The 24,314-nt window shown below is 43.0% G+C and overlaps 1 protein-coding gene across 5 annotated transcripts in view; it reads left to right on the forward strand.

The window, feature by feature from the left end:
• The window catches only part of PLS3 (plastin 3), a 49,941-nt gene extending 27,390 nt beyond the window's left edge, over positions 1-22,551 (forward strand). For all 5 annotated transcript variants that reach the window (XM_088173165.1, XM_088173167.1, XM_014887253.2 and 2 more), the window contains exons 2-16: positions 1,629-1,715; positions 8,247-8,410; positions 10,787-10,916; positions 11,361-11,493; positions 12,799-12,880; positions 13,543-13,708; positions 14,822-14,964; positions 16,333-16,428; positions 17,341-17,536; positions 18,175-18,253; positions 18,413-18,527; positions 18,647-18,780; positions 19,621-19,744; positions 20,315-20,439; positions 21,243-22,551. In XM_088173165.1, the coding sequence (XP_088029291.1) occupies positions 1,649-1,715; positions 8,247-8,410; positions 10,787-10,916; positions 11,361-11,493; positions 12,799-12,880; positions 13,543-13,708; positions 14,822-14,964; positions 16,333-16,428; positions 17,341-17,536; positions 18,175-18,253; positions 18,413-18,527; positions 18,647-18,780; positions 19,621-19,744; positions 20,315-20,439; positions 21,243-21,375 (1,887 nt within the window). In that variant the 5' untranslated portion in view covers positions 1,629-1,648 and the 3' untranslated portion in view covers positions 21,376-22,551. The remainder of the gene's footprint in view (positions 1-1,628; positions 1,716-8,246; positions 8,411-10,786; positions 10,917-11,360; positions 11,494-12,798; positions 12,881-13,542; positions 13,709-14,821; positions 14,965-16,332; positions 16,429-17,340; positions 17,537-18,174; positions 18,254-18,412; positions 18,528-18,646; positions 18,781-19,620; positions 19,745-20,314; positions 20,440-21,242) is intronic.
• Positions 22,552-24,314: the final 1,763 nt, after the last annotated feature.

Raw genomic sequence — 24,314 nt, forward strand, 5'->3', positions numbered from 1 at the left:
TCAGTCTGATGCACCTTTGCTGTGATTCCTCCCCCTGCCCCATTTTTTCAACTTGAAAATGAAGTTTGTTGTCTTGCTGGTGGTGGCTTTTACTGACTGTTCAACATCTTGCTGTGTCTGCTAATGCTGGCAGGTGGGGTCTGAAGTGCTTTCCTTCATGTCTTTGCAGTGATGCAACTTCTTGTTGGCTTTCTCTGCTGCGAGCACCTGTCTGAGCTGCTTTCCCAGGCTGCCACACCTGCCCATTGCTCTCATCTCTAACAACTTCATTCTTTCCAGACTGAGTGAAGTGTTACAGAAAATGAATATTTACACCTACAGGCAAACCTGTGTTCTTAAGTTAAGGGGTGCTTGTGAAGGCAGCTGGGAGTCTCAGACAAAAGAGGGTTGCTAATCAGAGCACAAGGATTTGTTAAACTGAGTCTCCTGTTGCTTGAGCCTTGAGCCAGAGCCAGCCTGTTCAGGATCCTGCCTTCTGACAGTCTGTAAACCTCAATCCACCCTTCATCCTTTTGCTTACAAAGGAGGAGGCAGCTGTGTCTGTTCCCATAGGCAGAGGAGGAACCTTTTATTTCTCAACTTCAGGATTGTAGTGAACAATTTGGGAGCTGGAAAATCTTGGGATGTAAATCTCATCTGAAGTCACACCAAGCCTGCCTAAATCCCCATTACAGACCCTGAGCTAGAGCTAGCAGTGGTGTTAGAATGTGCTTATCAGTGCCTGTGTTTCTGTTCCTTGTTGCATCAATCGCTGCTCTCTCATGGTCCTGTCAGCCAGAGTGCCACCAGGGCATCTGATGCCCTGTCACGAATGTCTGGGATGGGGATGTGTGTAGGTGTCTGACTTTCTTCCATCCCTGTGGTGATGCCTCCTGTTCAGGCTGGCTGGGTGGCACCTAATCAACACTTGGAAAGGAGGATGATGGCAGATGGGTGAGGAACTCTGTGCTTCGTCCTCTCTGTTTCTTAAACACCAAGCAGATCTGATCCAAGTGGAGTTTCTGTGAACTCGGGGTTTCACTGTTTCTCATGCCTGCTGTTCTGTGCTTGCTTATGGTTTTTGCCATTCAGGAGAACGGTGGCCATGCAAACAGCCTGTTCCTTGCGGTTTTTTGGGAGTCTGACTCTGGTGAAACAAGCAGGTGTTGATTCCAACAGCTTTCTTGCAGAAGAGCAAACTATTTCCTTTTTGCAAACAGTACCAAGTATATTACTTTGTGCCGAAAGACCCTCTTCGCATACTGTTCAGAACCTTTTATTTGGGTTTGCTAGCTGTGTGCTCTCCATTAACATTTGAACTCTGGATTCTGATTTTGTTCAAAGTTATGGGAAATGTCTGGAGATGTGAGTTCTGACCTACAGAATACACTGACAGCAGGTAGCTTAATATGCGCAGAACAGCATAGTCATAAAATAATATACAGAGCTAAATATTAACAAGCCTGATGGGTGTTTTAACTGGTTAGAGAGTATATTTCCCATCTCTGAGTTTGACACATCTGTTTTCTTAGTGGAAAGATAAACGTGGTTCCGGGAGCTGTGGTACTGATTGTTGCTGCGCTGCTGTTTGAAACTGAGTGGTGTTGAATGCAGTCTGGTTTCACACAGTGTCCTTTTTCTCTCTTTAGGTACTCCCTTAATTCATGAGATGGCCAACACCATGCAAATCTCCAAAGATGAGCTGGAGGAACTCAAGGAGGCTTTTGCTAAAGTTGGTAAGTCACACTGAGGAGGGCACCTCACTCCAGTCTGCTACACATTTGAGCTGGATTTATCCCACCCCTGTGATGAGCAGCAGTGCCAGCAGGATTCTGCTGCTCTCATGATTGTCTCTGTGCCAAGGAGTCCCTTGGCAGCTTTGTTGCTTCTGGCTTGTCACTTTGGCCAAGGAGCACAAAGGCAGGGACATGGACAGTCTGGCTATCAGGGAGCACTGGCAGACAGCCTTGCACTCTTGCTCCAGGGTGGGCTTTGTTGCTTTCTGATGGCAGAAGAAATATCCAAACAGATACTGCATTACTTGGGCCTTGGCAGCACTTCAGGGCTTGCACAGTGCTTGGTTCTGGTGGTGTTTGGCAGATTGACTGAGCCATGTGCATGGGCAGTGTAGGTGCTGCATTTCTGATGTGTGCTGGGTGCATTTTGGGGCTTGTAAGCAAAACGGAATTTGTTTACCTGGCCGTCATGGAGCAAATTGTGCTGATGATCAATGCCTTGTGCTGAGCACACCTCCATTGCCCTCTGGTGGCTCCATCTCTGCTGACCTCCCTCAGCCTGCCGTGCTCCAGGGGCTGCACAGCCTCTTCCCGAGGCTGCTCTGCCTGCCTCCCAGCTTTTCCCCTGCATTGGCATTGCAGAAACCTCTGGCAGGCTGCTTCAGGAAGCTGAAATGGGCAAAAAAACTGACATAATGGAAAAAAATGTGGGTTTTTTGTTGGTTTAGTTTCTTGATAGGCTTACTGAAGGATCAGAGACCCAGCAGGGAGGGGTGGGATGGGCGCTGGAGCTCAGCCCTGGGGAGTGAGGTCAGTGTGTGCAGCTGGGGAGCCACACCCGGGGCTGGCACTGGCCAGGATTGAGTTGCACAAGTGGTGAAAGCCAGCATTTTGTTTTCCTAACTGGACATGGGCATCACTTGAGCACTGGTTATATATCCAAAATCATAGTTGCTTCTTATCTGTATGGGCTGTTACCACCCTCTAGAGCAGAGTGGCTGTGAAAACTCTCACTTGCTTAGAATTTCCAATCTGCAGAGAGAAATGTGAATTTCAGAGGCAACTGATTCTCATGGAGCAGTATTTCCTGTTGAAACTTGAAGCAAGCTGCATTTTAAGGGGTTCCCTCTCCTCTATTGCTCTTCTCAAGACTTTTGCAGCAGGTAGAAGTGAGCTGGCACAGAGGGAGATGTTCCTTGAGAGGAAGCATAGTGTTTCTCTCTGTCTAATGTGCTTCTTAGTGCAGATCTCAATAAGGCTGGGATGCAGGCAGCCTGTTCTGACCTTGGATGCATTTAAAATTATTTATCTCTCTGGAATGTGGTGGGTTTTTATCATTAGTGTGGGGGAAATTATCAAGATTAGGTTGGAAATATGGAGAAATGCAAGTCAGATCCTGGTTTCTTGTATGAAACCAGCTCACCCTGCTTAGGAAGTGGGTCCCTGTTTGGTTTTAAATTAAAAAGACAGTGTCAGAACTTAAATATTAATGAGGAATGTGCTAATTATCCTGGACATACCCACAAATGAGATAGGATCTGCTAGTTCTTTTCAACTGCCTTGTTTTGTGTGCTTTGGGCATGGTAGAGCCCGCAAGCATGTGGGACACACCTGTCAGGAGTGTCTTTAATGCTCTCATTCCCTTTATTCTTGCCTAAAGGAGCTATGTTTGCCCTGGGATATAGAGCTGCTCACTGGCTGGGTGACTGGTTTTCACTGTGAACTTCTAGTAGCATCTTCAGTGAATGTGAACAGAAGTTGGACTAAGACTGCTATGTAAATTGAAGCTATCTGGAAGATTTAGAATGCAGCTGAGAAGCATGGTTAGAGCAAAACTCAACTGGTTGGCTTCTAGGATGTCATGAAGGAGATGTGGGGAGAAGGAAACGGTTCATAGGGTGATTTCTGCTCATCAAGATGTGCCCTGCTCCAAAATGCACAGCTGGTTGGGCTTCCTGGAGACCTGCTTTAACTCCAGCATGGGGCAGGTTGCTGCTCTGGATGGGTAGGTTGATGGGACTTTAAAGGTGTGTGTTTGACCAGCTTTTCTGTCTGCAGCTGGACTGGATTGGGACATGTGGGGATGCTGGAAGGCAGTGAGGTGTGTAACTATGTGCTCTGTCACCACTTGCCTTCCATGCCACTTGAAGGTATTTGCTCTCTCCCATGCAGCTGATGTGCTGTTCTCTGACAGCCAGCAAAAGGCATGAGTCCATAGACATCCTACTGCTTATTAAAACAATCCACAGGTGAGAAACCACTGTCTAAGGTTATCACTAAAGCCAGCTATAGCACAGACAAGCAGCTCCCACCTTCCTACAGGCAGTTATTGGAACTGATCCAGGTGGTAAAGAGCAGTGGGGGGAAAAAAGCATTATAATGTTTGAAAACAGTAATTAGTGGGGCATTGGAATTATGAATAGGCTTTGAGTGACCCACAGGTTAGTGGGAGAAGAGCAGGTTGCTCCAGATCTCATTGGATCTCTGAATTTGTTTTGTGGAACAGGTGCCTGTTTGTTTGTACTTGGACAAACCAGGGACACTTCAGAGGGGAGGCATGGCAGAACAAAATCTGCTCTGTTTATTTGTCTTCATTCTCCCTCCTTCTAAGATAAGCAGAGATAAGCATCTTTTCTGGAAACATGAAGTACTCAAAAATCATAACTCAGCTGAACACTTTGTTCAGTGCTGCAAGGTGGTAAAACAATGCTCCGAAATGTTGGCTTAGGGCAAACGGGGATCTGTGATCCTGCTAGTGTGTCCTGCTGAGCATATGTCCTTAAAAGGAAACGTGTGGGTTACTTTCCCCTCTTGCATCCTGTTATTTAAGCTATTTTAAGTACTGTCCTCGGGAAGAAGCTGAGCCAGAGCTTGAAGCAGCTTTTGGGATTCGCTGCGGCTTTGCTGCACCACCTGCGTATGGCAGAGCTGCTGCCGTGACCTTTCCCAGGTTCAGCATGCTGGCATGCATGCATCTTTCAGTAGAAATAGGAAACTTCAGATGTGCTGTAGTTTCCTTTCCATCAGGCAGACTATAATGAATCCAGGCTGTAGCTTGTCTGTTAAAACAATTTCGCTTTCTTCCATTAGTAATTCTGGGCAGGCCGCCGAACGATTTCATTTGGGAAAGCTTCTATTTTGACAGCCTCTTCAGCTGTTGAATACCATCTCAGATTTTGTTAGAGTTCTCTCTGAAGTCAGGGCCTGTTGCAGGACATTCAGCAAAGCACTGTATGGTGGGCCTGCAGTGATACTGGAAATAGTTTTGGAGCTGGCAGATACTGCAGAGGTGGAGTTTTTTGGTGATTTTTTTTTTAATGCTGCTTCTTTGTACATTTGATGCCGGAAGGGGATCAGAGACAGTAGGAAGGTAAGCAGCTGCCCTGTGGGATAGGGGTCTCAGGCCTATTTGTCATGTCAGGCTTGTTGACATGTTAAGAACAGATCCATTTTCCATCTCATAGTCAATCACTGGTTGACTCTGCTACCAAGCCAGAACCACAGGCCAGCACCACTTTATGGTAAAACCAGCAGGTTTTAACACTTGAATCTGCCCTTCCGTGGCCAAGAAGCTAAGACTTGAAATGAGAGCATCTTCAGTGCAAAACCAGTAACTTGGTGTGTGGTCTTACAGTTAAACTAACAGACCTGATTTACTTGTAATTCCCACTCCTGAGTGTCTGGCACATAAATGCCCTTTTACTCTGTGAAGTAAATTGGTGATTAATTTTTTTTCCCAGAATACTATGGAAGAGTAACTTTTGCATGTGGGTGTTTGGGATATTTTTAAGAAGTTCAAGAGTTTAGGTCCTGAGTCCTGAGAATCATAGGTTTTGAATAAATTAAGGTGTCCTTCATACTTGATTTTGTGCTGTTGTCTGAAAGGCTAATGCAGCCTTTCCTGATGGACAAAATCTTTGTGCCATGCTCCTGATTTATGTGAGCTCCCATGTGAGTGTGCATTTCAGATGGCTCTTTGTGTGGCAGAGCTCCTATTTTGTATGTTTTTTTAGTGAGCAAAGGTAAATCTTTGAACTAAGCCCACCTGGAGGACTGGAGAGATGCTGATTGCAGGAGTGAATAAAACCATCAAACTGGGCAGATGCTGATCCAGCTTGGAGTAAATTCCTCATACCTGCCCTGCAGGGCTTCGTGTGTAGAACCAAGCTCCAAATAGGTTTCAGCATCCTTTTATCCATGTGTCCCTTATTGGAGTTGCAGACTCTGGAGCTCAGTTTCCTGATGTCTCACCTAGGAGGCTTCTGCCTCATGAAATACCATATCAGGTTTTATCCCTTTCACATCTGAATAGGCTCAGACATTGCTCATGCAAGCCTGAATCAGAAACACTTCTGATGCTTAACCTGGACAAGTCAAGGGGAAAACCTTTGTCAAATCTGAATAAAAATTGGATCCCATCAAGGATACAATGTATGTACTGAAGTCTTATTTTTCTCTGTCCTTTCCCGGCTACTTACATCTCGTCTAACATTTGGGTAGATGCAAGACTTAGGTGGTGGATTGATTGGAAGAAGTGATGAACAGATATTTTTGGATTTACCTGCTTAATTTGGCAGCATGCTGAGGGATTGTCGTTGGTTCAGTAAGGCATAGGCAAAAGCAAGAGAGTTGGATGCAGGCTGAGGGTGAAAGCAAAGTTTTGTTTTGGGTTCATAGGCCTGGAGATTAGGAAATCCCGTCTTGACTTACTTTCCTCACTGGCTGTAAGAAGGGGGGAAGATACATATTGTAAAGCTAGATTCAGTAATAAAAATACTGTAATGGAAGAAGCTGTGATTTATCTAGAGGGGAAATAGTTTGCTCATGACATCTCAGGCTGGACTGTTAATAAATCTTGCCTTTGTAAGCTTGTATTATTTCAGAATAAAATTCTAAAATTGAGGACCAGACTGCAGCCTATTGGAATCATTAATCATTACCCCAAACCAGTTTATTTCCTCAGTACTATTGTAAACACTGACTTTTCATGAAGTAGTTTAATATATTTATTAATCCACTGGAATTGATGTTCTTCCTTAGTCTGAGACAAAGAGAGTGGGGTGTAGGAGGGAGTACAGGTTTGCTCTTGTTACTTTGGACATTTGCCACTGAGCAAAGTTTCGCTTTCTTGCTAACTGATAAAAACAATTTTAAAATCCCATATTCCCATATGGATCTGGAAAATGAGGACAGTTGGAGTGGTGGTGCAAACGTGCTGCTTGCTGGAACACTGCTGTGGAACAAAACCTAAAAAACAGAATCCTCATTAAAAATAAATTCACCTCCACAATTTGGTTTAAAAAATAACCCTGGACATTAGAGCTATCCTGATTATTTTCTTTATTCTTGAAAGTATCTCCCTTTAAGCATAAATACTGACCCCAGTGGCTGTGGTGAGATTCCCTCTTGAAGAAAACCAAGTTTTGGAGCTGGTGCAGCTCTTCAAGCTGCCTGTAGCACTTTCTAACATCAAAGAAATTTTAGCATCTTATTACTGAGCCAGTAACAGTACAACATGCCCTGAGTCCCTGCTTCTCCAAAGATGGGGCTTGGAGGGTCTTTCTATGTCTTGAGGTGTAAATCTGGGCTGTACAGCTACTTCAAATGCTCTGTCTCCTTATGGACCCAACTCTGCTGAAATCTGGGTGCCAGCTCTGCTGTGAGCAACACTCTGCTCATCCTGGTTAGCTTGGGGAAGGAGGCACCCAACCCCTGCCTGTCCATAGTGGCAGGAAAACCTCACTTGCCTGAAGAAAGTCTGGGGCTGCTGGATTTGCCATGTGTGGTCAGTAGATGTGATGATGTCCCCACAGAGGTTGGGATCTGTTATGTGCAAAGCTCCAGTGTAACACTAGATTCTTGTTTTCTTCCTCAGTCTAGTAGGTGACACTATCTCACTAAACACACGGTGCTGCTGTGGCTTGGTGATAGACTGTGAAAGCAAATGTCCTTGCAGAGTATTCTTGGGCAGCAGTAAAATATCTGGTTGCAATTTGCTGTCAGCATTAAATGGAGAACATCATTGACAGCATGAGAAAAATGCAACTGCAGAGCTGACTTGGTGTTTTTAGTTCAGGAAATAAGAGGTGCTGTGTTTCATTGCCATCTATTTTTAACATGCAAGAGCTGTGGTATTTAGATGTAAAAAGAGGCATTCTGGAGATTGTTTATGAAAATACAGATGTTCTGTTGTGAAACTTTAACACCAGACTTGTCACATGTGCCCAGAGTCATCGTGGTCAGTGCTGCTTCAAAGCTGCTGTTGCCCAGAGCTGGAGGCACTCTCTGGGGATGTGCTGTGTGTATTTACTGTGTGCCTTTGGTTCCTATGGGTGCTTTTGAACAATGTACTCCTTGATATTTTTGGTGTGACCATCCTGCTGTGTGCCCATGCCCTGCATGGATTCAGCAGGTTCCCAGCGTGCAGGTTGCTCTCCATAAAGCTCTTGGACATGGGGGGTTTGGGTTGGGGTCAGTTCTGACAGGTAAGGCACATTTCTAAAACCTTCTGCTGCCTCTTCTCTTCCTCAGACCTCAACAGCAATGGGTTCATCTGTGACTACGAGTTGCATGAGCTGTTCAAGGAGGCCAGCCTGCCTCTCCCTGGGTACAAAGTGAGAGAGATCATCCAGAAGCTCATGATCGATGGTGACAAGAATAAAGATGGGAAGATTAGTTTTGAAGAGTTCGTCTATGTAAGTGATATTTCTGAATTGCCAGCAGCCTGGGGTCCCCTTTTAGACAAAGCTAAGGAAGACCATAGAAGAGGTTAAACCTGACTTCTCAGCCACTAACCCTAATCCTAATTTTCTTTTGACAAGCTGATCAATTCTGAGGACTAGCCATATAAAAATCAGTTCTTTGTACAGGTATTTGTATATGATCAGTCTTTTGTACTGTTATTGACAACCTTTAGATTTGGACAGAGGAGAAATATTGGTTAATTTTTGAACAAAAATCAGCCAACCAAAAAGAACCAATGTGGTTTTCTTATATGACAGCTTCATTGGAGGCCAAAATACTGTTTCCACATGAGGTGACAACCGGAAAAGAAGACTTGCAATGATCCAAGCTTAGAGTATTTACTGGAAGCTATTCCGTTTTTTTTGGGGGGCACACAGATGAATGCTTGTTTTCCTCGTGTATCAGTATAACTTCCCTTCTCTGTTTAATGGGACTACAAGTATTTGCTAAAGAGTTGAAAGGGCATTTCAAAACACATCTGGGTTTGTGTTAGGTGCTGATCTAGGAAAATTCTAATCTCTTGCCTTGAAAAGGAAGAACAGGAATAAGGTGATAGAACAAGTTAAAGGATCAGTCTTTTTTAGTAGAAATAGGCCAGAATTAAAAAATTTATTTTTACCAAAGTGCAAGACTTCTGAGATAATGGTTCAATGTATGTTCTTCATCCTTTTGATGCTCTGATGACTGAATGCTGAAGGAGTAACTAAAGTATGTGTAGTACATTGAGGGAGCTGTTTTCATGTCAATTCATTTTCTTGATATTTCTTAATTTGTCTTCACTTCTGTTCCTTAATTGTTTTCAGACCCTCTGAACTTTTTGAGTTCGGAGTCAACTAGTAAGTTGGAGTTTGCAGTTTGTAAACACTTGCATGCTGGGTGCATGTTTCAGCTGTTGGTTTGAGCTGGTCCATAACTCTTAACTTTGCACTAGGAAGGAGGAAATAAATCTCTTCTGTCACATTTGAAAGGTACCAATGATTGAGTAAAGACAAAATGTCTTAGGGCAGCTGAGGTGTACATGAGCATCAATCCTTAGCTGTATGATTTGTACAAACTGAGCTCTTGCTGTTTTCTAACTGAGCATTTTTGCTGGAGTTTATGCTACAAAGAATGACATGAACTGACTTTACATTGGGACAAAGTGACTTAGTGGTACCTCAGCATTAGAGCACATATTCTCAAGAAGATATGCAATACCAGTAGTTAACGCAGGAAATTTTAAAATAAATAGATCTAAAACAAAATCCCCATGGTTAGAGCCAACCAAACAGAAATCCCTCAACTTTTGGGCTCTCAGATCTTCAGTCAGCTTTACCTGATCAGCCTCTGCATTCCAGCAGGAGATGATTTAACTGCACTTGTATCATCATCTTGACTTGACACCTTCCCTGTGTTTAAGGGATGGGGAAGGTAAGGTGTGACAACCATCAGCCTGGCCCTGTAGTGACACCTCTGCAGCTTGGTGTCCTCTCCTTTTAGCAGAAGCACATTGTTGTCCTGATTTGCAATGCTGTTTCATTGTCTTTTTCTGGGTAGTGTTTAGAGAACCTGTACACATTTCATTTGTATTTTCTGCTTGCTCGAAACGAATTCAGTTCAGTTTTGAGGGAGTTACAGTAGGCTTTACAGCCACTGAATGTGTTTTTTACTAATAACTGCTCAGTTCTATATGGCCTTGAGGCCACTAACAGTGGCATCCAACCTGTGCAAATGGCATGTGCAGTCTTCCTGTGCTAAAGCATCTATTCTGCCCTCCAGCAGAAGATGTTTTGCCAGTTAGCTGAAGCCTGCTGTTGAGGAAGGGGGAATCTTTACCTGGAGCACTCATTGTTACACTTTATTGCAGATTTGACTTATATGCTTAAAGAGAATTGTTTCTTGTGTTGTGGACAAATTCTTTTGTGTAAACTAAATTCACAGTCTCACGAGCATTTGGCTTACACAGAAAGGTTAAAACTGCACCACAGCTTTCTCAAGTTTGGTCCTGCAGGACCTGCTGCATGTGTTACCTGTGCTCAGTCTGCAAAGGTTTCTTGGGTTTTTCTTGTGGTCTCTTGAAATCTACTTGTAAAGGTAAATATATGCAAGGTACTTCATAATGCCTCTGTTTCAGTAGGCACTTGCAGTGTGTGTTTGAGAAAGTGGGATGACTCTCTGCCCACTGTCCACGTCAGATTTAATACCACTACACTTTTGCTGGGCCCTTCACATTTGCTGATTTTACTGTGAAGTTTGCTTTAAAGCTGAGAAGAAATAGCTCCTTCTGTGGTCCTTTTTTGTTTTATGAAGACGACTTTTCTTGTCTAACAGAGCACTTTAAATTGTAGATTTTCCAAGAGGTGAAAAGCAGTGATATTGCTAAAACATTCCGAAGAGCCATTAACAGGAAGGAAGGAATCTGTGCCATTGGGGGCACCTCAGAGCTCTCCAGCGAGGGGACCCAGCACTCCTACTCAGGTACCACTCTGCTTCCCACTCTTCTCTTGGGTCTTTGGAGATCCTGTGCCAAAACCAGCCCATTTGTACCACCATGCCATGTGCTGTGCTCTAGTTCTGTGAGAGCTGAGCGATCTCATGTCAGGGTGAAAGCAGGACAGAATTTATATGGTGCATATTTAGCAGAGTGTGAGTTAAACATGTTCTTATTTGCTTCATTAACTGTGCTGGCTAATGAAGTCCTTGTGTCACACTTGAGTATGATAAAGTTAAGTAACAAGTAAATAACAGCAATATTCTGATAGTTGTAAGTGAGGGTCTTCTTTCCTTAAACTTTGTGTGACTAATAAAATGTGTGGTAATGATATTGAGGTTGTTATTTCCCTGGGATATTGTTCTCTGCTTCTTTTGGGAAAATCTTTGTTATGAAAAAACCTGTATTAAATTTCCCATTGGTTATCTTAGAGGAAGAGAAATACGCCTTTGTAAACTGGATAAACAAAGCCCTGGAAAATGATCCTGACTGTAGACACGTTATTCCAATGAACCCAAATACAGATGACCTGTTCAAAGCTGTGGGAGATGGGATTGTACTATGGTAAGTGATAATGGCTCTGGAATTAAAAAAAAAAAAAAAAAAAAAAGTCAAAAATCAGCAAAATACCTTTCCAAAACTGTAGTTAGGGGAATTTTCATCCTATTCTAGGCTGGTTTTGTGACTGGTGTGTGTGCATAACGTTTTGCACATATAAAAAGAGGCTCAGTCTCTCAGACTTTCATTAGCATTGTGTGATGCCTCAGCTTTGGTGCCAGATGATAATTTCATCCAGTGCTTTTGTTTGGGTTTGAGACTGAGTTTGCTGAGGGGGCAGGAGGTGCTTTGTGGGAGCAGGAGATGTCCTGGTGCAAACTCAGCCTGGTGCTGGGTAGCTTGAGGAGGGACACATGTGATAAATAGCCCATTCTCTTGGATGTTTAGGCAGACAGTGTCCTCTGTGGGAATGTTAGTGACCTTATTATGCATTAACCCAAAAATAGATTTTCTGGGAATCTTCTTGTTCTTTTTAATAACTGCACTAACTACATTAGGTGACTTATTCAGTTACATGCTGAGAACAGAAGGTATCCAGGGCTGCTAAATACCAGCAACCTTCTGTATGTGAGATTTTTGTTGGTTTTATGGGTTAGGTTCATTTGTTTTATTGTAAGTGAATTAATATAGTAGAGAACCGCATCAGCCTGGAATTTCAGTAACTCTGTATCAATACACAAAGTAAGTTTGAGTTACCTTTAATTTATTTTATTTTTAAACTTTAGCTTGTGCTGCATATTTTTAGTTTATTTATTTCCCAAGTTTCAAGTAATTCATGGCTTTAGGCAAAGACTGAACTGAGTAGGAAGTAGTTCATAATATAAAGTTTAAATTTGCCATATTTTGTGTTGATTAAAAATTCATTGTGCTCACATGCTCCCCACTGAGCTCTCCAAGTGTTTGTTCTTTTTTGGGACAGATTTTCTTGCCAGCAGTAGTAAACCTTTACAATAGGAGGAAGTTTGTTGTCTTACTAGAATGTGCAGTGGATGTCAGCAGAGCAGTGAGTCTTCACTGGTTCAGGGACTGCACTGTGAATAATTCATGTGCTCTTTTTGCTCCAGCAGCTGAGATCAGTAGTGGCTGGGAACATGTTTAAAGTTTCAGGCTTAGCTATTAGTTACAAATACATTCTTGATAATGTAAATATTAACTTCTGATTTATGCAATCTTGATTTTTATGAAAAAAATTACACAAAAACAAGCAGGCTAAAGGAAATGTGCTGTGGTGACTACTGTCACAGTGCATTGAGTTTTGTTCAGATTAAATACTAAATGTTGTTCAAATATCATTGGTTTTCCTCCTAACAGCAAAATGATCAATCTTTCTGTTCCTGACACAATTGATGAAAGAGCAATTAATAAGAAGAAACTCACACCATTCATAATTCAGGTATAAAGCATTTCTGTATTTTATTTTCTGAAATTCATATTAAGATAAAATTAATGAATGTAGCATGGTGGCTCAAGGCATTATTGTGGAATGTTGGAAAGGAGCAAGTTTTATAGCTTCTGTTTAATTATTAAATGCAGTTTTGTACCGTGCATAATTGACAGTTCTGTGGGCATGGTTCAAAAATGCTGCATTAATGACAAAATGGGTAAAGTGGCTGAAATGTTGTGCACATGTGATATTGCTGTGGTGATTATGTACAGCACTGTCATTTTAAACAATGTGGTTATTGGTGTTGGCTATAAATCATTTCATACTAGGGCAGGCTGTTTTTGTGAGGATGCCTCTGTGTGTGTGTGTGTAAATTAGCACTTCTCTAGCCTTATTCTTGCTGATGCCACTAGATGCAACTAACTCGGTGGCTGAAACTAGATACCAGAGGCTGAAATTAAACCCTGGTGCCTAGTTCAGTTCTTATTGATTCAACCTGCTGCCACCACAGCTTCCTTAAAATTTCAGCTGGAGAGTGACCAGAGAGTGTTTCCTTTGAGCTGCTGCTGTTGGAGCAAGGACAAGGGGGAAACCTCCACTCTGGTGGTGCTGGATGAAAGGGAAAGCAGCATCTCCCTGGGCTGTGTCTGACTGGGCTTTGCTGTTTGCAGGAGAACCTGAACCTGGCCTTGAATTCTGCATCTGCCATCGGCTGTCATGTTGTCAATATTGGTGCAGAGGACTTGAGGGAAGGGAAGCCCCACCTGGTCCTTGGGCTGCTCTGGCAGATCATCAAGATCGGCTTGTTCGCTGACATCGAGCTCAGCAGAAATGAAGGTAAATTCAATTCTAAGTGATTACTTCTAAAGCATGAACACAGCATTGCTTGTGCTGTCAGCCCCAGCCCTGCCACTGCCTCATCCCTCCCTCCTCTCTGCTGGAAGAAGGATCATCAGGGCATGTGCCAGGCTGAATGTTCTCCAGCCTGTTTGTAGCTGTGCAGCAGGTTCCTGCAGGTGGGTTGTGCCATCCTGGTGATGTGTATCAGCCTTGGAGAACTGGCTGAACACCAGCCTGTAAGTCAAGATGCAGCTTGGCTTGAGCCTGGCAGTGAATGAGCACATTGCTTGGTGATGCCCTAGGCTGCTCCAGCTGCAGGTTCCTAACAGTGTTGGGATGTGGCAAATGCTGCTTGGATCCTTTTAGGATTATAGACAACTGCATTTCTTCCTCAAAAAAATTTTAAAAAGGAGGGCTTCAGCTCTGTGGTAGTTATGTGGTTCTAAAATCCTCCATGCTACTGTCACTGGTACAGCTCAAGCTCTTGCTTTGTCCTTGGTGGTGAGAGACTGATGCTGCAGATCTCTCCCTGTGCTTGCTTGGTCCTGCATTACAGCCTCAAATTTAAACTTTTCAAATCATCTGAAGAACTCTGATATTCCTGCATGTGCTATCAGAGCATCCAGATGGATGGAGGGGCTTCAGTTTCTTCTATTTAGGCGTCCCCATTATGAAGTGTTGACATTGTTCAGCTTAGATTGAAAATTCATGGCAAAGGAAGCACTGGCCAGCTGAAAGGGTGCTTATCTTGGCTTCTCTGGGTTTTTTTAATGGTGCTTATGAAACTGCTTGGAAGCATTTTTCATTGAGATAGAAGTGCATTTGCATTTAGCTTCCTGTCATCAGCTTAAAAGACTGCACATAAAGTCCAAAGAATTTTGTTATATTTCTGGTTTTTTTGTTATAAGAAAAGGGAAAATACTTTCTACACATATTTTTCTAGATAATTTATACTTCTCTCTGTGTAACAACCACCTCGGGAAAACTGTGCTAATACCCAGAATATTTTGACATAATCAGTAGTTAGTATTGTACCACCCTGAAATCTTGCTGCAGCTTGAATTCTAGCACGCAGGTTTGACTATTCCCTCACAATCTTTTTTCTTGTAGCACTTGCTGCCTTACTTCGTGATGGTGAAAATCTGGAAGACCTTATGAAATTATCCCCAGAAGAGCTGCTCCTAAGATGGGCCAACTACCACCTGGAAAACGCAGGCTGGCACAAAATCAGTAACTTCAGCTCAGATATCAAGGTACCAAAGCTCTCCTGATTTGCAGTGCTTGCGAAAAGACTGAGAGCTGGACAGAGATGGGTTTCCATATGTAAATGAGGCTTTTCATCCTCAGGCAGGACCTTTCTTGACCCTAATACAACAAGTGGTCTTACCAGGGGGGGTTTTGGATGTTATATTTGAGGTCCTGCCGTGCTGTTCTCTCTTGCCATGAGAATGAGCCCAGTGTTGAACTGTCTGTTTCCTCCAGTGCTGGTGTTGTGTGTTTTAATCAGCTATGAAACTGGCATTACTTTAATGTTTTCAAATGTCCTTAATCCATGTTTTGATGGAGATAACGGGAAAATACTTCACTGGAGAGTGACTTCCTCATACTCTTGGCAGGTGATGGCATTTCATCAAAATATCGTGGGCTGGAGAGAGGAAGGGAAGCAAGACCTCTTATTCTTCACACTGGGTTTAGCAGGAATGGGAGTGGGGACTCTTAAAGCTGATTTTCACATATGAATGGGGGCACTGGTGAGAAATGGAGGATGGTGACTCTGGGTCAGTGTGTGACATCTGGACACTGGTCTCAGCAGTTTTCTGGAGCTTATTCACATGGCCAGCAGTTTCAAGTAGGAGAAAGAAGTTTGAGATTAAAAAAAGAAAAATTGTAATTGAAGTGTATGGGGAGCATAGATGTGATCTGTTGTGTGCATGTGTGTATGTATGGTCATTCTTATTTCCAACTTCAAAATTACCTACAGTTTTGCTGATAGCTGTTGGCTTCTCTGGTGCATCCCCTGGGCTGCAATGATATGCTGAGGTCCTCCTTAGTGCTGAGGACTAAAAGGACAGGTAGTTGATAAATAATCACTACAGCTATTGGCTCCTCCTGATTTGTGACCATCCCTGGCCTCTCTCCTCTAAGCTGTTCTAGGTAATGTGCAGGCAGAGAAGAAAACATTCAGACATCTTATAATCAGCTTTTTGCTTGGAATTTGTCTTCTCTGAGCCATTTTCATCATTGCTGTGGCAGTAGGAATGGCTGCCTTGTTTAGAGGTTAGGGCTGCCTTGGGGCATCTGGGGGCCGTGAGTGTGAGCAGCATGGGGTCATTGCCTCCTCCAGCCACTGCAGACATGACTGTGACACCAGAGCTTGTAGCAAACAGTCAAACCTCATAATTGTCATCTTAAATATTTCTAACCTTTTCCCTTTGTTTCCTTTCCTGCTGCCTGGATTTCTACCATTGTGCTCTCTTTTAAGCTTACAGATTTTGGCAATTCAGTAAAGGTACATAAGCCAATTATGCACGGTGACTTGTTAAAAATGAGCTTGAAATGAATTGTTATGGTGTATTCACTGCTGTGCAGGAGAGCTGAATTTTCTTTTTTATTCATTTCAGGATTCCAGAGCCTATTTCCACCTCCTCAATCAAATTGCACCCAAAGGGCAGAAAGAAGGAGAGCCTCAGATTGATATTAACATGTCGGGTTTCAATGTAAGTATTCAGGCTGTCATGTCCTCATCCTGTAGAATCATGAACTGCCTGTACCCTGTCATTGCCCCATGGCATCAGGGTAACCTGGTATCTTAGTTTCTAGAGCGTGGTCATGTGTCAGTGTCAGTGGCCATGTTCACACCTCGGGTGTGTGCTCAATGAGTGCTTGCTGCCAGCCTGGTCACTACCCCCCAATTAACAGAGATGATTGAGAAATCCTTTATGGGCTTGCTCCATTCGGGAGCATATTGACTTACTTTGAACCACCAGGTTCCAAAAGCATTAAAATTTGACAGCATGTGAGCTTGGAAAGCACCATGCTAAAAAAAATAGCAAGACAAGCTGTGGTTACTGTGCTGAAAAGAGAGAGAAAGGACAGCAACACACACGGACCTCTTTGGGGAAAAAAGGCCAACTTTATTGTATGGACAGCCCGTATTTAAAGTGTGTTATGTGCAGCTAGGACAGGACAGTAGTTCATTGGACAATTGGGAAAAACATCCTTGGGACAGTACCTCAGGATGTATCCCACGGGAAAGACACCAGGTGTTAATCTTTATTATGAATTCCACTCTGTTTTTCACCATGTTATCACTCTGGGAGACTGCCTCCCTAACTGAAGCTGTAGTCAGCTTATCAGCCTGGGAATGGACTTGAGAGTCAAGAGAAATCCAGGCCTGAAAAGAATTTCCAAGCTGTAATTCCCTAACTCTCTAAATGTGTGTGCCCACAACAAGCCATGGCAGTGGCACAGCAGCAGGAGTTGGTGTGTGTGCCTCACCCAGTTAGTGACTGATGCCAAACGTGGACTTTCTGTCCAGATCTGGACATTGCTCTACATGGTCAGGAGGTTCCCATGTGCTTTGTAGCCAGCGTGTTCCATGGCAGCTCTTGTGCATTGATCCCTGGCAGGAGAAGGATGACCTGCGCAGGGCAGAGTACATGCTGCAGCAGGCGGATCGCCTCGGCTGCCGGCAGTTCGTCACACCCGCTGATGTGGTCAGTGGCAACCCCAAACTGAACCTGGCCTTCGTTGCCAACCTGTTCAACAAGTACCCAGCACTTACCAAGCCTGAAAACCAGGACATCGACTGGACCCTTTTGGAAGGTGATGACCATATCAATTACAAAATTAGCATGGGGGGGATTATCTGAAATAAAGAGTTGTGTCACTGGAGGCTGTGCCCTGCAGGGGTATCTCTGTTGAAGTAACACCTATGATTTGAGGCTTCAGTGCTGCAGTGGTTGTTTATTCATTTGAGGCAGATGAGAAGGGCACTTGGCACCCTGTTCAACTTCTCTGACCCTGTTGTGGAGCCTGAACATGTAGGTACACTGCCTGTCATTCACCATGCTGGGGAATTTGGTTTTGCCATTTCCTGTGATGGGCAAGAAAACCTCAGAAATGCAGTGAGATATTAATGAGAGCACTAATTATTGGCACAACTGGGACTGGGCTGTGACAGCAATTAGCTAACACCCATGTGAAAGACCTTTCTGCTCCTTTTTTTTGCAGAAAGTGCAACAGGCTCTTCTGAGGCCTGAGGAAATCAAAATGATATCCAAGATATAGATAGCAGGGTCACCTTCTTTTTGAAAAAATCTGTAGTAGAAAAAAACACTCTTTCTCTGCTCAAAACCTCCTGGTGATCTCTGCTGCTCAAAGCTCCCTGCCTTGCAAGGTGGAAATCCCTGCTCAGCTTTGAACTTGCAGAATTTGCAGTGAGCCTGTTTTCCATCCTGTAGGAGAGACGCGTGAGGAACGGACCTTCCGCAACTGGATGAACTCCCTTGGTGTGAACCCCCACGTAAATCACCTCTATGGGTAAGCTTTGGGCTCTTGGGAGACCCAGCTTTTTTTTTTTCTTTTTAGGGTTTTTGTTGAAGTTGCAACCACCTGTAAAGAATAGTAATTATTCGTGATGTGATAAAGAGTGCAGTCAAATCCCGAAACATTAGACTTAATCCATGTTTTCCACTTTAGTGATCTCCAAGATGCACTGGTTATACTACAATTATATGAAAAGATCAAAGTTCCTGTTGACTGGAATAAGGTTAACAAGCCTCCATACCCTAAACTTGGAGCAAATATGAAAAAGGTAAACATGACAAAAGACTTTAAAGGAAGCCATGGACACTAGAAATTCCTGTTCAAGGCTTCCAGTCAAGTGAGTGTGTTTGTGAGTGATTTTTGTGTTTAAACTCTTGTCCTGTGTAGCTGGAAAACTGTAACTACGCTGTAGACTTGGGAAAGCATCCAGCTAAATTCTCCCTGGTTGGCATTGGAGGGCAAGACCTGAATGATGGAAACCCAACGCTGACACTGGCCTTGGTCTGGCAGTTGATGAGAAGGTAGGACCCCTCTCAAACATGTGAAACCTGTGAACAGAGTACAGAATTTGAGAAGTTTCTTCCATGAGAGTATTGCAGCACCTGGAATGGGTAACCCAGAATGATTGTAAAACCTCTGTCCTCTGGGAGGTGTCTGAAACACACTGGACAAAACTGTGATAGACCTGCACATGAGAGGCTGGAGCAGACACCTCTGGACAGCCTGTTGGTCATTCTGTGTCAAGGATCACTTCTCTTTCACCTGCTCAAGTCTGGTCCACAAGCAGAAACCCTGAGTAGGAATATTACACAACTATGTTCTGATTTTTAATTGGAAATTGAGAGGGAAACATACTGGGACTGCTTCATAGCCCTCTTTTTTGTGTTGGAATGGAGGAAAGAGGAAACTTAAAAACAGATAAAGTTGATCTTCTGTTACCCAATTCTGAAGAATTGTAAGATTATGCCAATATGTGTCTGAAAAAAGGTGCGTGGTAGCTCCTAATTTGACATTAGAGGTATGAATGCCAACTCCTGAAGTAATCCACACCTTTTAGGGAATGTGTTACCCCTATGGAGCAAATGCTCAATGATCAAACAGTTTAACAAGTGTCCTGAGCCCAGGCAATTTTGTGAGCTCTTATTAAAGGACATGAAATGCTAGAAAGACTAAATGCTTTAACAGAAATAACACTTCAGATAAGATACATGGTTCTTTCTTTTTGCTAAAGGAGTTTGAAAAACCCCCAAGTCCTGAAACTATGTAAAGACTTTCCAAGCTGCTGTGGCTCATGTTGCATCCTGGCTGCATGGCTTGGTCCTGGCTCTGTGCCTAATCTTGTTCTCTCTACTGGTTCTCAGGTACACACTGAATGTCCTCGAGGACCTGGGTGATGGTCAGAAAGCCAATGATGACATTATAGTCAGCTGGGTAAACCAGACCCTGAAAGAAGCTGGCAAGTCCACCTCCATCCAGAACTTCAAGGTGCAGGTTCCCTTCTTGCCTACAAAAGGAGACGAGTGCCCAAATATTTTTTCCTCAGCTGGAGGAACAGCAGGGGCATCTTATAAAGGAGTTTAAATAGGACAAGATTCAGTCTGTGCTGGTAACAGAGTGGCTTCGAGCTACACGATAGGAGACTGTCTAGGACTTCCACAGTGGGGAATAGTGGCAGGGGAGGGAGGGAGGGAGGGAGGGAGGGAGGGAGGGTGGTCAGGATCTAGGGCAGAGAGGGAAGTTGAGATGCTGGCAAGCAAAGGGGCTGGAGCTGGTGTGCATTTGTAGGTGAGCATTATGCCTTGGGCTGTGCTCAGCAGGGCAGAGCTGCTGCCTGCACAATGATTACTTCTTTGGATTTCCAGAGCACTTGCAGTAAATTGGAGTAATAGTATTGTCACCAAAGCTGAGGCAGCAGTTTGGTTTTCCCTCTGGTCCACCTGGGAATAGTCACTAACACTACTGCTTGGAAAAGGCTCTTTTCAAACTTCTTTGGTTGCACGTTGCAGAGCAGCTGAATTGAGGTGAGAATCACTTGTGTGTCCCTGTATTCTCTAGGACAAGACTATCAGCACGAGCTTGGCAGTTGTGGATTTAATCGATGCCATCCAGCCTGGTTGTATCAACTATGACCTAGTAAAGACTGGGCACCTATCGGAAGATGACAAACAAAATAACGCTAAGTAAGTTTGCTCTCTCAAAAGCTGTTTTGCATTGAAAGGGTGCACATTCGATATGCTAGCCTCAAACTGCAGGTGTTTTGACCACACTCTATTGCTGTGGTTTTCAGTCTCTTAGCACTTTTTACACAGACAGCACTTACTGAAATCAAGTTGCTGTCCTTGCCTGTGACACTGGAGGGAGCAGTTGACTGAACTCTGGCTTGCTGAGAGAAATGCAGAGCAGCTCTCACCAGTGATACTCTTATTTCTCACCTCTGTTCAGGCATTTGAAGTGTTCAGCTGGTGGCTCAGAGTTTTGAAATTGAACCCTTGTATGTCTTACCTCTTGTTGAATCATCACAGATTGTCAAGTTTAAAGTATGCCTATTAGAACATGCCTTTGAAATGTGTTTTCTGTGACTGTTCTGCAGTGGCAGAATGACAGCAAAGTTTCTGGCAGATGATCGTCTCACTTTGTTATTCATAAGGAGCAAACAGAAAAGGAAGTGTTACATGATTAAGCCTTCATTATATATGCTATTAGCCATAACAAATATTAATTAAGATTCTTTTTTAACTGTCAGTAAAGTGGACTTGACATTCAAAGGTCAATTTGCACATTAAAAACACTTTACTGTGGAAAAGGAAAATGGCAGAAGATGAGAAAAACTTGTAAAATAAAAGGATGTGGTGTAATTAAACTGTTCCACATCTTGAATCTCAATAAAGAATAAGTGAAATCGTGTTGGATGGGGCAGGATTTGACTTGTCATTTACTGGTAGAAGTCTCTGTGCTGACCACCTCATCTTTCCATGGTGAATAGGTATGCTGTGTCCATGGCAAGAAGAATTGGTGCCAGAGTTTATGCTCTTCCAGAAGATCTCGTGGAGGTGAAGCCAAAGATGGTCATGACCGTGTTTGCCTGCTTGATGGGCAGAGGAATGAAGCGAGTATAAAAGGGATGATCCATGTAAAGAAAAAAAAACCAAAATGCAACAAAAACCCAACCTGCCACCCTGGGTGCATGAGTAGCAGATCGGCTGTGACCATGTTGAAATGCTGTTGGCCTTGGAACTGTTGAAGTTCAAAGGACTTTGTTTTGCTTTGCAAGACAAATTTATCAAAATTCTCAGGGGGAGGAGTTTTAACCAACAGACATGCTCTTTTCCCAAAGGAAAGTTTAATTTATCAAGAGCTCACAGAAATGCATTCATAGCAGACCTGCATCTTGCAATATTGCTCTGGAGCTGTTTTCACTCCATTATTTCTCAGATACTTGACATGTGGTTTTTTACCCTTGAGGGCTATAAGGTGGTTGGTATGAGTTGTAATGGAAACAAATCTAATTTCTATCTGCAGTCCACTTTAATTTCTGTCATACAGTCCAAGCACATTTTAGGTTTGACCACATCCTTAATTTTGCAAATAAAGCTACAGTACAAGTTGGGACCTGCAGGCCAGCTCGCAATGCTAAATGAGAAACGTGTAATTAGGAAGATGTACTTCCTCTGGTATTCTTTGTACATGGTGCTTTTTTGTACATCTAACTATTTTGATTACTTTACAAATAAAGCATGGCAGTTTTTTCTCTTGCTGCTTATAAAAAGGGGGTTTTTTGTTGGTTTGTTTTTTAAGGTTATACTACATATTATATAATACCACCATCCTTGGACCTCTTGCAGTAACATATGATCATGTTGCTGATGGCACGGTTACACCTGAGAGTGGAAGTGAATGCATTTTTGTATGCATCTTGGTTCAGTTCTGTGCACCTAGAAAATAATTTTTACAGAAATCTGCATGAAAACTATAACTTTTTTATTTAAAATGCTGTTAGATACAAAACCATACTATATTGTGGAGAGGTTTTGTGCAGGGAAGAGGCAAATGGTATAAACAGCAGGGTTCAATAAAGTGAACAGCAAATGTGCTGGAATATAAAATTATTTTTACAGATAAATGGAAGGAAGCATTGTCGCCAAAGAAGGAAGATGCTGTATCCATAGGATTTAATATTCTCTTGCTTTGGCAAGCTGTTTGCTATATTTTGAGATCATATTGCTATTCCAAGCTATTCAAAGTGATGTAATATGGTGGCAAAGCATTAGTTGAAATAAAAACATTTAAATACATGCTTCTCTCCTTATTTGCACAGACCCAGCATGGCAGCCTGTCTTCAGCTGCAGCTCGTGCTCTGGGCTCCAGTGCCACACACAATCTTTCTTCATCTTCAATGGCCTGATGTAAATCTGACACTAGGTCCTTCAGAGCATGTGGAGGGGTTGGTGCTGCTGGGAGCACAGCAGGAAAAAGTCCCTTAAAAGTAAAGTTTGTTTGAAGCTTCTGTATTGTTGTGCCTTGGGGGCTTCAGAGGTTAACATTTGTATGAGGGTTAATTGAGTGATAATTTTTCTATGTGCAAGAGATGAAAAAAGGGCAGATGATGAAAAGGAGGGATTTGGCAGGGAGCTGAAGAGGGGCTGGGGCACGTGGGGGGAGATGAGCAGGAGCCCTGCCTGCTGCAGGGGTGAGGGCAAGGGCTGCAGTGGCACCAGCTGGGAGTGCTCCCTGCTCTGAGTGTGGAGTGTCAGCAAACCACCCCAGTGACTCCCTGCATGCAGCCTTGTGCAAAGCTGGCTGGAAACTTTCCAGTGGTACAATTTTTTTTCACAAGAAAAGTATGTTAACAAAGCTTCCCACAGGAAATTGCATGTTTTCACTCAAGATGGAGTGATGTACCATAAGTAGAGTCACAGGCATGCCACTGAAACAGTGTTCTGGTGATTTATGGCACTGGCTGGGGGCGTGGTGTAGTTAAGGCCAAAATTCTTGGACTTTGGAAGTGGCCATGTGCATCTGTCTCCTGTCTTGCCTTTTTTGCTTCCTGGTACCAGGTTGAAGAAGATAAATGGGTACTTTAACAATTAGATGTATTTTAAGAAAGAAAAGTTTGGGATCCAAGCAAGGTGGACCTCACACTGAAGGTCCAGAGCAGGGCAGTCAGGACAAACCCAGTGCTTTCTCTCCAGTAAATATTCTTAACAAGCAGGTTTTCAAAGTGTTTTGTCAAACAACTAAAATTTCCATCAGAGGATGTAAACTTCAGGACATTTCCTTCTTCCTTCAACTCTTTTTTTCTTTTAATATTATTTGTTAGTATTTATACTTTGTTTTGCTTCTTCAATTATGTACTTTTTGTTTCCAAGATTTTTTTAGCAGTGTCAGCTTTGTTCATAATGATTTTTTAAAAAACATCTGGACTTGCTGCTGCCCTTGTGGGTGCATGTTGTCCTTATCCTTAATCTTAAGGTCCTCCTTCAAAGTCTTCACAAGCCCAGATGGCCTCCTCACTTTTCTGCTTGTGTTTTCTGGCCTCTTGTATTCCTTGCAAGTTTCATTTTTTGTGGATTAAAAATGTAGCCACGTGTTCTCCCTGAACAAACTGTGTATAACTTGTTAAATATTTCTGACTTTTTATCATAGCACAGAGGAAGCAATTTAGTTGTGCTCCTGTTACTGTTTAATGAGGTGGTGGTGTAAAAGTGGAAGGAATGTTTTTTCAAAGCGTTCAGAGAAGATTCTTGTCCATATAAATTTTTCATCAATTTGTATTAACTCAAAGGAAAAAAATCTAAATCTTTTAGGGACTTAAGAAATTGCTGAGGTGGACTTTGCTCGCTTTTTTTGCTTCTGCCTTTTTCTATTGCAGCTTGATAGAGAGGAATGCAAAAGCAAGAAACCAGCTGGAGTTTTTTTCCACTACTTCTCAAAGTATGTGAAGCTGAGTAAAGTGAGGATGGTGAAACAGCACAAACAATGTAAGCAAAAATTTATGTTGACCATTAAATACTTTGCACAAACCTAATCACAAATATAACAAGGATGCAGCATGTGT

Source organism: Sturnus vulgaris, chromosome 14, assembly GCF_052056855.1.
Source record: "Sturnus vulgaris isolate bStuVul1 chromosome 14, bStuVul1.hap1, whole genome shotgun sequence".
Classification (NCBI taxonomy): domain Eukaryota; kingdom Metazoa; phylum Chordata; class Aves; order Passeriformes; family Sturnidae; genus Sturnus; species Sturnus vulgaris.